The sequence below is a fragment of the Salvelinus alpinus genome, chromosome 11 (assembly GCF_045679555.1).
Source record: "Salvelinus alpinus chromosome 11, SLU_Salpinus.1, whole genome shotgun sequence".
NCBI classification, from domain to species: domain Eukaryota; kingdom Metazoa; phylum Chordata; class Actinopteri; order Salmoniformes; family Salmonidae; genus Salvelinus; species Salvelinus alpinus.
The window spans coordinates 18,001,323-18,012,440 of record NC_092096.1 but is presented as its reverse complement, the minus strand read 5'-3'; the positions used below and the strand labels follow the sequence as shown (position 1 = coordinate 18,012,440).

The 11,118-nt window shown below is 40.9% G+C and overlaps 1 protein-coding gene across 3 annotated transcripts; it reads right to left on the bottom strand.

Annotated features, from left to right (window-relative positions):
* Nucleotides 1-7,652: 7,652 nt before the first annotated feature.
* Nucleotides 7,653-11,118, bottom strand: LOC139533667 (THAP domain-containing protein 5-like). Of its 3 annotated transcripts, none has more exons than XM_071331906.1 (3): nucleotides 10,952-11,118; nucleotides 10,388-10,574; nucleotides 7,653-9,806 (listed from the first exon to the last, which is right to left on the bottom strand). In XM_071331906.1, the coding sequence occupies exons 1-3, from the start codon at nucleotides 11,032-11,034 to the stop codon at nucleotides 8,985-8,987; spliced, it is 1,092 nt and encodes a 363-aa protein (XP_071188007.1). In that variant the 5' UTR covers nucleotides 11,035-11,118; the 3' UTR covers nucleotides 7,653-8,984. The 3 variants fall into 3 exon arrangements, with proteins under 3 accessions (XP_071188007.1, XP_071188009.1, XP_071188008.1); XM_071331908.1 differs by having other exon boundaries at nucleotides 11,042-11,117; XM_071331907.1 differs by having other exon boundaries at nucleotides 10,947-11,093.

Sequence of the window (11,118 nt, the reverse complement as noted above, 5' to 3'; positions counted from 1 at the left end):
TTAACTGAACAAGTCTGAATGTATATATCTACTAATACTAACATTATTTTAAAACCCTGGTGCAGAACTCTGTTCAGGAGGAGTGTAACTGTTTCCTGTAGGTGGGGTCATGTGGTTGTGCTGACTGGTTTTCATGTTTAACATTACTGTACTGTTGTGTTGATTGCTGCTGCCTTCTCGGCCAGGCCTCCCTTGCAATAGACCATCTGTGTCTCAATTGGCTTTTCCTGGTTAAATTAAGGTCAAATATAAAGTTCCATATGGAAGTGAAATAATTCAGTGTTTTCTGGGAAAGCACACTATCAAAGGAATAACTCCAATGACTTACATATGCTTGGGCTCTCTCCCTTCTAGCTTCAAACAAAATGGCACCGTGTGGTAAACGTTTAAAATAAATTAAGACCATTGTTACATTCAACAATAGTCCTATGGTTTTCTTTTGAAAATACTTTTCCAATAGCAGACACTCAGAGCTGATTTTCTTCCAGCCAAGTGATTATGACACGTGCAGGCAGGGTTGGGGAGTAACTGATTACATGTAATCTGATAACCATCAGTTACGTTACCAGCAAAAAATATTGTAATCAGATTACAGACGCTGTTGAAATACTAGATGGTTACGTCTTCCATTACTTTTAAATTCAGAAAGGATGTTTGCGGGAAAAAATACATTACGACACCTTTCTGTTTTCTCAATGACATTCAATTGTAAAAAGACGCAAGTTAAAGTTTGTTCCACCTGAGCAAGTCTGACCACCAGTCAGAGAGCACTATGATGACACACCAAATGATGACCACCAATCAGAGACCACTATGATGACACACATTTGATGGATCCATTTTGTCTTTTTCTAATGCCTCTTAAAGGGAAAGTAATCAGATTACATTACTGAGTTTGGTCAATCCAAAGGTGCATTACTGATTACAATTTTGGACAGACAACTAGTAACTAACGGATTACATGTAGAAAGTAACCTACCCAACCCTGCATGCATGTTATTGACAATTTGGTAACACTTTATATTAAGGTCCCTTAATAAACAATATATAAACAGTCAGTCAAGAGTTTACTTACCACTTATTCATCATTATTCCTACATTTGTAAATGTCATTAAGCAATCTGTAAATAGTCATTTACGCATTTATAAACGTTATTTTAAATAATTTATTAACGATTTATGAGATCATTCATAAATTGTTTGATCGTAGTATGTTAACAATTTGTAAATTATTAATAATCGACCACTAATGTACTTATTTGTCAACCTAAATTATTGTCAACGTAAGATTATTGATAATGTATTTGTTAATGGTTGATTAATGGTTTGACTCAGCATGTATTTACATATTTATAAATGTATTTATATACAGTATGTCATGAATGGTATATTTATTCATTGTTAATGAGTACATTTATAAATGTGAGAACATTAACTTACTAATACCTCAGTTGATGATTAATTTAGATACTTATAAACCATTTACTAATTATTAATAAACTATTTTGCAGCCCCTAATTTAATGTTGTGAATCCAATGGGTTGCTTTAGCATTACCTAGCCTAGCATGCTGACGAAAAATGCAGTTTAATGAAAAACGAGCAGTATTTAAATCTTCTCGGTTTTGTGGCTTGGATAATGGGATAATTAGGAGTACAGCAACACCTTCTATTCACGGATTGACGTACGTTTTTCAAGCCAAATCCCTCGTCCGTCACTGCGGTGAAAACCTATTGGAATAGGAAAGTTTTGACTTGAAGGCAGACTGAACTTCAAGTTGAGTCTTGGCTAACTAAACACAGTAACATACAGTAGCAGTCTAAAGTCTGGACACACCTATTCATTCAAGGGTTTTTCTTTATTTTTACTATTTTCTACATTGGAGAATAATAATGATGACATCAAAACTATGAAATAACACATATGTAGTAACCAAAAAAGTGTTAAACAAATCAAAATATAATTTATACTTGAGATTCTTCAAAGTAGCCTGACCTTTGCCTTGATGACAGCTTTGCACGCTCTTGGCATTCTCTCAACCAGCTTCATGAGGTAGTCTTTTGACTGCTACTGTATATAAATACATTGATACATATGTATATAAATGGTGAGTCAAACCATTAATCAACCATTAATAAATGCCTTATAACTAATCTAATGAGTTGACAATACCTCCTTTATAACAATGTTGTTGTTATGATTGCTCCTGGCTGTGGTTTGCTTCATTGTCACTTAATGTGCATTTCAGACTGCCTGAATAACAGACCGTGAAATGACAAAAACACAAGACGATCTATTCTCTTCACAAATGTTTATCCATCTTGCAAACATTCAGACAAAAGAACAAAGGACTTGATTGCAAGTTGCCTGTGAGAAGAGAAATGCTTTTCATGTTCAGTTTGAAAGCTATATAATCATACTTAAGCAAGTGTGATATATGGCCAATATACCACGGCTAAGGGCTGTATCCAGGCACTCTGTGTTGCGTTGCGCTTCAGAACAGCCCTTAGCCGTGGTATATTGGCCATATACCACACCCCCCCATGCCAATATAGTATATGTAGTATGGCTTGTCCAACAGGTTTCATAACCACTACCTGCATTCACATAATTACTGTACTTCGTCTTTAAGGGGGCAGTCTGCATTTCCTACATCCATTTTTGGACTTTGAAATGAATTAAATCTACCCATTGATTCCTGAAGAATATTACTTATAAATGCCCCATGAATTTAGTTTATCTGTCGTACCCTATCAGAACCCAATCGAAAAACAGTTTTTACTCCAATATTTGTAAACAATGCAATTGTAAACAGAGTATAGCCTCAAAACAGATGTTTACCAAAACAGTGGTGGGGTGCCGTTTCGATATAGTTTGAACTGCAGAGTTTTAAAGGCCCACTGTTCCAAAGACATGACTCCTACATGGAACTGTATGTGCTGTACTGCAGGGTTTATTCTACAGGTTACAGTTAGATTACCGCGCCTGTCATTCACCTGCCTTTATAGAATTCACTGAAGAACATGTTGTTCATTTACTTGATGAACATGCCTCAATTAGCCTTGATGGACACCTACTGAGCATTCAATACAAAATCAATTAAGAGACTTCTCTCCCAGCCAATCAGTCCCAATTATAGACGATTTCTAATGAACAATGGTGGGAACATCTGTCAGTAACCACAGGTTTGTTTACTTGGCTCGTCTCGTACTGAAAACAAACACTCAATTTCGACTCTTCATTGGCTTTTATGGATCAGAGTGGTTACTGTGGGGTTTTTGTGTCTCCATGGCAATTGTAGGCTAAGCTATATTAGTATGTCTTGGGAGTGGTTATGGCCACTCCTCCCCGTTGACACTGTAGTGGTTCTAAGTGTGCTTGTGAGTGAGCAAGAGCGAGAGCGAGAGAGACTGTAGTGGTCCTCAGACACTTCTTTAGTCCCTCTGAGTGCGAGAGAGAGCGAGAAAGAGAGAGAGAGAGACTGTAGTGGTCCTCAGACCCTTCTTTAGTCCCTCTGAGTGCGAGAGAGAGAGAGAGCGAGAAAGAGAGAGAGAGAGACTGTAGTGGTCCTCAGACCCTTCTTTAGTCCCTCTGTGTTCAGACATGTCATCCTCTATCTCCAGGAGAGATCAACAGCTCTGTGATCAGACATGTCATCCTCTATCTCCAGGAGAGATCAACAGCTCTGTGATCAGACATGTCATCCTCTATCTCCAGGAGAGATCAACAGCTCTGTGTTCAGACATGTCATCCTCTATCTCCAGGAGAGATCAACAGCTCTGTGTTCAGACATGTCATCCTCCATCTCCAGGAGAGATCAACAGCTCTGTGTTCAGACATGTCATCCTCTATCTCCAGGAGAGATCAACAGCTCTGTGTTCAGACATGTCATCCTCTATCTCCAGGAGAGATCAACAGCTCTGTGATCAGACATGTCATCCTCTATCTCCAGGAGAGATCAACAGCTCTGTGTTCAGACATGTCATCCTCTATCTCCAGGAGAGATCAACAGCTCTGTGTTCAGACATGTCATCCTCTATCTCCAGGAGAGATCAACAGCTCTGTGTTCAGACATGTCATCCTCTATCTCCAGGAGAGATCAACAGCTCTGTGTTCAGACATGTCATCCTCTATCTCCAGGAGAGATCAACAGCTCTGTGTTCAGACATGTCATCCTCTATCTCCAGGAGAGATCAACAGCTCTGTGTTCAGACATGTCATCCTCTATCTCCAGGAGAGATCAACAGCTCTGTGATCAGACATGTCATCCTCTATCTCCAGGAGAGATCAACAGCTCTGTGTTCAGACATGTCATCCTCTATCTCCAGGAGAGATCAACAGCTCTGTGTTCAGACATGTCATCCTCTATCTCCAGGAGAGATCAACAGCTCTGTGTTCAGACATGTCATCCTCTATCTCCAGGAGAGATCAACAGCTCTGTGATCAGACATGTCATCCTCTATCTCCAGGAGAGATCAACAGCTCTGTGTTCAGACATGTCATCCTCTATCTCCAGGAGAGATCAACAGCTCTGTGTTCAGACATGTCATCCTCTATCTCCAGGAGAGATCAACAGCTCTGTGTTCAGACATGTCATCCTCTATCTCCAGGAGAGATCAACAGCTCTGTGATCAGACATGTCATCCTCTAAGAATGCCCTGGTATGTCCATCTAATCCCTTCACGTACATTAAAAGCACAGTCTCAGAGACGGATTAGATGTGTTCAAGGGTGCATCCCAAATGGCTCCCTATTCCCCATATAGGGTTATGGTCATAAGTAGTGCACTATAAAGGGAATAGGGTGCCATTTGGGACATAACCATGGTGAATGAACTGGATGTCTTCGTGTCTCATGTCCTCCACCCTCGACGGGTCGGCAACAACCGGATGCATCTGGTTTTCAGGGGAAATAGGAAGAGTCTGTGAGGCGACTTCCTCTTCAGGACGTAGACACGGCAACACTCCACCTTAACTCCTCCTCCACATTTACTGGATTGGTTGAACAGTGCAGAAGAGAACCTCCCCCAACAGTACATTTTTCTCCTCAGGACCAGAGAGAGGGAAACGCCCGCTGCGTCAGGTTACTTGTCACTTATGTGCATGATACACGTGGAACAGCGCCACGACTCAATTGAACCAATAATGATTGTGTAAATACTTCCAGAATAAACGTTGTTTTCTGTCTGTAGTCATTTTTCTCAAATTAAAGGCAAAAACGACTGACCTGTTCTGACAATACCATGCATAATGCATGTTAATACTTTAGACTCCAGGTGATTAGTAGCTCGCCTTCAATTACTAGAAGTATACTCTATCTTTGAATGGACATAACACAGTGGATGGATGCTTCATTTAGCATTAGCCTTTCACAAACAACAATAATAATACCATCAAAAGACTTATTACTCTGAAATGAAATTAGACTCTAAGTACAGAACAAACAATGGCCCCATTAAGTCTGTTTGTTTAGAGTCTTGACTAATGCGTTGGAATAATGCTAAACACCTCAATTATTCCTACGAGTCGTTCAGGCAAGTGCAGTCAGGGAGCGCGTTCCAAATGGGCCACAGTAGTGTATTATACAGACCCTCTGGGAAGCAGACAAGGCCTCGGGTCCGAGGGATGGAAGGCGTTTCTCTCAGCGGATGGATGCAGAAAGATGCGGGGGTGAATCCTAACGAGTGTTGACGTAGTCATGCAGTGATGTCAACGGGAGACTAAGTGAACATTTGGCATCTAATGAGAGCCTTTAGAAAGGTCAGTTATGACGAATGCATCAGCATATAATTATCATTGAAAGAATGGACTTTCCACACGTGGCAGTAGCACCTAACAACCACTTGTCTTTTGTTATGACTACGGGTACAATTAAACTAAGTGCTTTTCTAAAGGCAAAAAGTCAGTGCTTAGATGTTCATGTTCAACCATACCTGGAGTTCTTCCTGTATCACACAAAGTCTGTGAATAGGCTGCTGCTCCGGAAACCTGGATCAATGCGTTCGCCAGCTAACTGTCCAAAACTGCCTGAAATAACTTCACAGTTCTGAAGTTTCCAATCAAAACAATATTTCCAATAAAAACAACCAATTAAAAAAATAGCTTTCTTAATCAACCACAACACCAATAGTTAAATGTGTCTGCTAATCAAAGTTAGCTGGCTAAATTAATAATCCTGCTTTCTGAAATAGCCCGTTGGGTTGGTGCAGTGCAGACATAAAGCCTGCCCGATGGCAGTTTGCATTCTGCATAGGATCTAGGATACAAACAGGATCAGACTTGGCAACAGGCAGAGCTGCAGTCAGATGACTAGGAGAGAGCCTAAAGGCAGAAGAGTGAGGAGCAAAATCAGATTGCCATTTTGAGGGCCATATTCTAATGTAATACAAAGTTCATTAGATGTGTTGCGAGCACAAAGGTACTGCATTGAAACACACAAGCACAGCAATTAACATCTGTAATTGAATAAATGTTGTTTTCCTATGACCGACATGATTGGGTGTTGTGTGTGTGTCCTTGTATTCGTGCTGCTGCTACATTCTGTTGGACAGACACAGAACAAGGGTGTGGGCCAATCATCTAGAGCCAAAGACAGGACCTATAGGCCTATCTTTACATTATCAAAGTCAACCTACATGATTTTAAATCGTCAGTGAAGTCCCCAGCTTCTTCATTACTGCTCAACAGGTCTTCTCGGATATCAATGAAATGGCTGTGAAGTTGACTTTGTAGCATTGCAGACTAGTAATCAATCAGTCATCTCAGTGTACACGCTGTTCTTTTTACCTGAGATCAATAAACTGGTAATCAATCAGTCATCTCAGTGTACACGCTGTTCTTTTTACCTGAGATCAATAAACTGGGAAAGTGACAATGTCCTAAGTTTGTCTTCAGAGTGGCTCTGTGAGGCGTGTGACGTTTCTCTTATAGATCTCAGGTCAAAATAACAGCATGTAGTCTACACTGGGATTAGAGCTCCCTTCATCTCACAATAGCCTACAAGCAGCCCTTTTATCAACGCTGTCGTGCTTTATGTAGCTGCTATTTATCTCATATAGGTTGACTTTGATAATGTAAAGATAGGCCTATAGGTCCTGTCTTTGGCTCTAGATGATTGGCCCACACCCTCTACTACTGCTCCTATGGAATGCTAGTCGTTGCTCACATTATGTTTCACTACAAGTGATGTGAAATGAAATGGTCAGTTCTGGTTCGACGTTACGCCACGTTCATAACAACAGTGAACTTGGAAATCTCCGACTTCCGAGCGTACAAAACATCTGTGAACTCGGATTAAAACGAGCTCCGACTGAGAAAAATACTTTTGAACGGTCGTTCAACTCGGAATTTCAAGTCGGGAACTCGGGCCTCTGATGCCCGGGAACTCCATAAAATATAAGGTCAAATCATGATGTCAGCGATCTACAGGTGGGACGGTCGGAGCTCCAGAAAGAGTTGGAGCTAGATTCCCCCCCGCAGCTGCATAAAGCTCCGACATGAAGATCACTGACGTCATGATTTGACCCCCCCCCCCCGTCCCGAGTTCCCAGTTGTCTTGAAACCATCAGTTTCATCATGACAGGTGTGATGTCATTGCCAGTGCATTGATAAAAGCGTTGCAGGTAATGTAAGCCCATCAAGAATGAGGACCACAGTTTTGCATTTTCGTCAACGAGAAGTCAGTTGACCATTTAATGACATTATGGAAAGAAGTAGATGACGCCCAACCAATGGGAGTCAAGGAGCAAACAGTTACATCATCAAAAAGATGCAACGCTTGTTGAACATCAAATATATTATTTTATTTAAGCAAGTATTAAAAGCTTGACGTTTCGGCCTTCAATGGCCTTCACCAGAACCGGTTTATTTATCAGAACCTGTTAATTTATCAGAACCGGTTTATTTATCAGAACCTGTGTATTTATCAGAACCGGTTTATTTATCAGAACCGGTTTATTTATCAGAACCTGTTAATTCATCAGAACCGGTTTATTTATCAGAACCTGTTAATTTATCAGAACCGGTTAATTTATCAGAACCTGTTAATTCATCAGAACCGGTTTATTTATCAGAACCTGTTAATTCATCAGAACCGGTTTATTTATCAGAACCTGTTTATTCATCAGAACCTGTGTATTTATCAGAACCGGTTTATTTATCAGAACCTGTTAATTCATCAGAACCGGTTTATTTATCAGAACCTGTGTATTTATCAGAACCGGTTTATTTATCAGAACCGGTTTATTTATCAGAACCTGTGTATTTATCAGAACCGGTTTATTTATCAGAACCTGTTCTGATGAAGGCCATTGATGAAGTCAAGCTTTTAATAGTTGCTTGGGTAAAAATATATTTTGAATAGTGAGCAAGCATTGCACCTTTTCCTATTCAACCATTTAATTAGAACCAAGAAGATACACCTAAAACGGTGTAATCGTCTCAATTACTCGGATACTTACGTACCGCAGGATACTTGTTATTATCCACATAAATATAAAACAGTAGTGAAAAACATTTGTCTTTTTATACATTAATAACAAGCAAAGTAAGGATCCGTATGACCGCACAGTAGATATGATATACAAATACTATATCATTGAATAAAACAAGCAACCATCTGTAGCACAAGAATAGGGAATATCACTTCCCTTAAAACGCTCCAAATTACACTCCAAATGACATTTATGTCATTCTAAACATGAAACAGTAGTGCATAGCGCCAGGGCCTATCCTAAAGACACAGTGCCACCTAGCGGAGACAAATGGAAGGACAGGGATCCCCTGCCCAGAACGCTCTTTGAGAAGGGCCTCACTACAAGTAAGTAATATAACTCTTGTGAAACATGTAAACAGATAATAAATAAGTACAAGTGATTGAGACTGTAATAACCCTGTAATAACCCTGTAATAACCCTGTAATAACAACACAAAACACATCTCATCAGAAAGACCGTTGTTAATGGAAACAAAGCACTACGATTAAGACATCAGAGCAACGCAGAAGTAATATAGTCCTCTAGTAATTTCTGCTTTTCTTTGAAAACAATGTTGCTCTTCTTCAGATGTGCCATCTCGCTCTCAAGCGATCGTATTTTAGCCATGGTGCTTTCCTCTCTCCTATCCAGCTCCATGATCTTGTTGTGGAGGCTGGCTGTCTTCCTCCACAGCTGTTCCTGGTCCGTGTCATGTTTGGAGTAGGAGTGCTCGTACACAGAGATGTGTTCCCCCTCCCCGGGGCCCTCCTCCCGGTCTCCCACCCACTCCTCCCTCCGCAGCTCCAGAGGGAAGATCCTAAACGTCTGACCGAGGGCCACATGGAGGGCGTCCACCGTGGCTTCACATTCAGAGAAATGGCCGACAGGGACGACGGATTCACAGCAGAGCACAGTCACAGTGGAGTCCAGTGTATCCAGCTGCTGCAGTGTCTCACCAGACAGGTTCAAGCATGAGGCTGTCAGTATCCCACCACTGTCTCCAGATCGTTCTCTGTTCACCTCACACACTGCAGCCTGGGTCTCTGAGAGCATCACCTCCCCCAGGACCATTTCACTAGGAGTAGAGGCCTCTGTGTCTGAAACAAGCGGTCTTTCATATAACAGTGTAGTGACCGTAGATTCACTGGCATCCTCAGGGTTAGGGACAGGAGTGACACTCACCACGACTGGTTCCACTCTGACTGTCCTTTTCAGAATCAGAGGTGTATTCTTGCCAGGAGGGGAGGGGGAGCGGATGAGTTCAATGTTGGCGTCGCATATCCTGGTTTTGGGCTTGGTGGTGTTCTTACTGGTGGAAATGGCTCTATCTTCATCCTGAGGGGAAAGAGTGATGGTAAAACACAAACAGAAATCATGCTATCATCATATAGCCATGTATAGCTCTGTAATTTGTGTGTATTATTGTGTATTATTAGGTGTACTGCATTGTTGGATCTAGAAATTAAAGCGTTTCGCTGCAAAATATGTTGTACAAACAAAACAATTTGATGTCGCACTTTAACAAATTCCAGGGATGGTTCAATTCAAAATCAAGGCAGTCAATTCAGGTAAACTTAAATAACAATTCAAAATGTGAAAAAACAGCATCTATTTTCAATGACTTCTCAATAAACTGAGGAGTAGAAGCTATTTATTTCAAAACTTTTTTTCCATTGTTGAATTTTAAATTAAAATAAATTCCTGAATCGACTGCCTTCAAATTGAATTGACCCCAGCCCTGATGAATCCCAAAGAAAATATCCTAACACAATGCTTTGTACACTGCAATGACGATCAGTGTAAAATGCATGATCAAAGTCATGTGAAACTCTAATATCAATCACTATTCTGGAAATGGGCATTAAGACTTGTGCTAATTTTGTTGGGTGTCATAGAAGGGGTGTCTGTCTACTTACATGGTGTGTGTGAGGGAAGATGGTAGGGAAGGCAGTGTGTTTCAGGTACCGGATCCCCCATCGCAGGTCAAAGCAGTCCTCAGTGAAATGTTCACTACACAGGTACTGGTGTCTGCTGGGGATCCACTCGTCTCTCTTCATGTTGTCTACCCATATCTGCAGCCTGACCTCATCTTGCAAGGGGAACCTGTGGGAGGAGACAATACCAACATGTTGTTAAGACACCTACATTTGTTGACATGCCCTAATTCGATTTGTCAGCCCCATCCAAATTCTCAAGATTACATACAAAGCATTGCTTCTGTAACGTTACTAGTGTTTCAGCCTCGGCTGAAGCCCGAGAAACACAATAACAACTAATGCAGCACCAGTCATTCTGTTATACACAATGGTAAACAAAGGAGGCTTTGTGTTTTTATATGACAGCTAACTATTTGTTCTGAGGGCACTGCTGGATACACAACGCTAGCCAGCAACCAATATGAGCATGCTAGTTAAGCTAGCTAAGAGTAGGACTGTATCTGCACATATAGAAACGTGATGTGAAAATAATAGATACCGTACGGGTAAAAGCTTATTCTCTTGTTTTCTTTAGAGGGTGTTCCTCCACGATTTTTGCAAAGTTTTACAGCACAGTAACGGGGCATATTTCACCTGAAAATACATAAAAATGTTGTGCACGGAAGTCTTTCTGTCTTCCTCTACTGTATGGCTGCGGCAGAGAAGAGAGT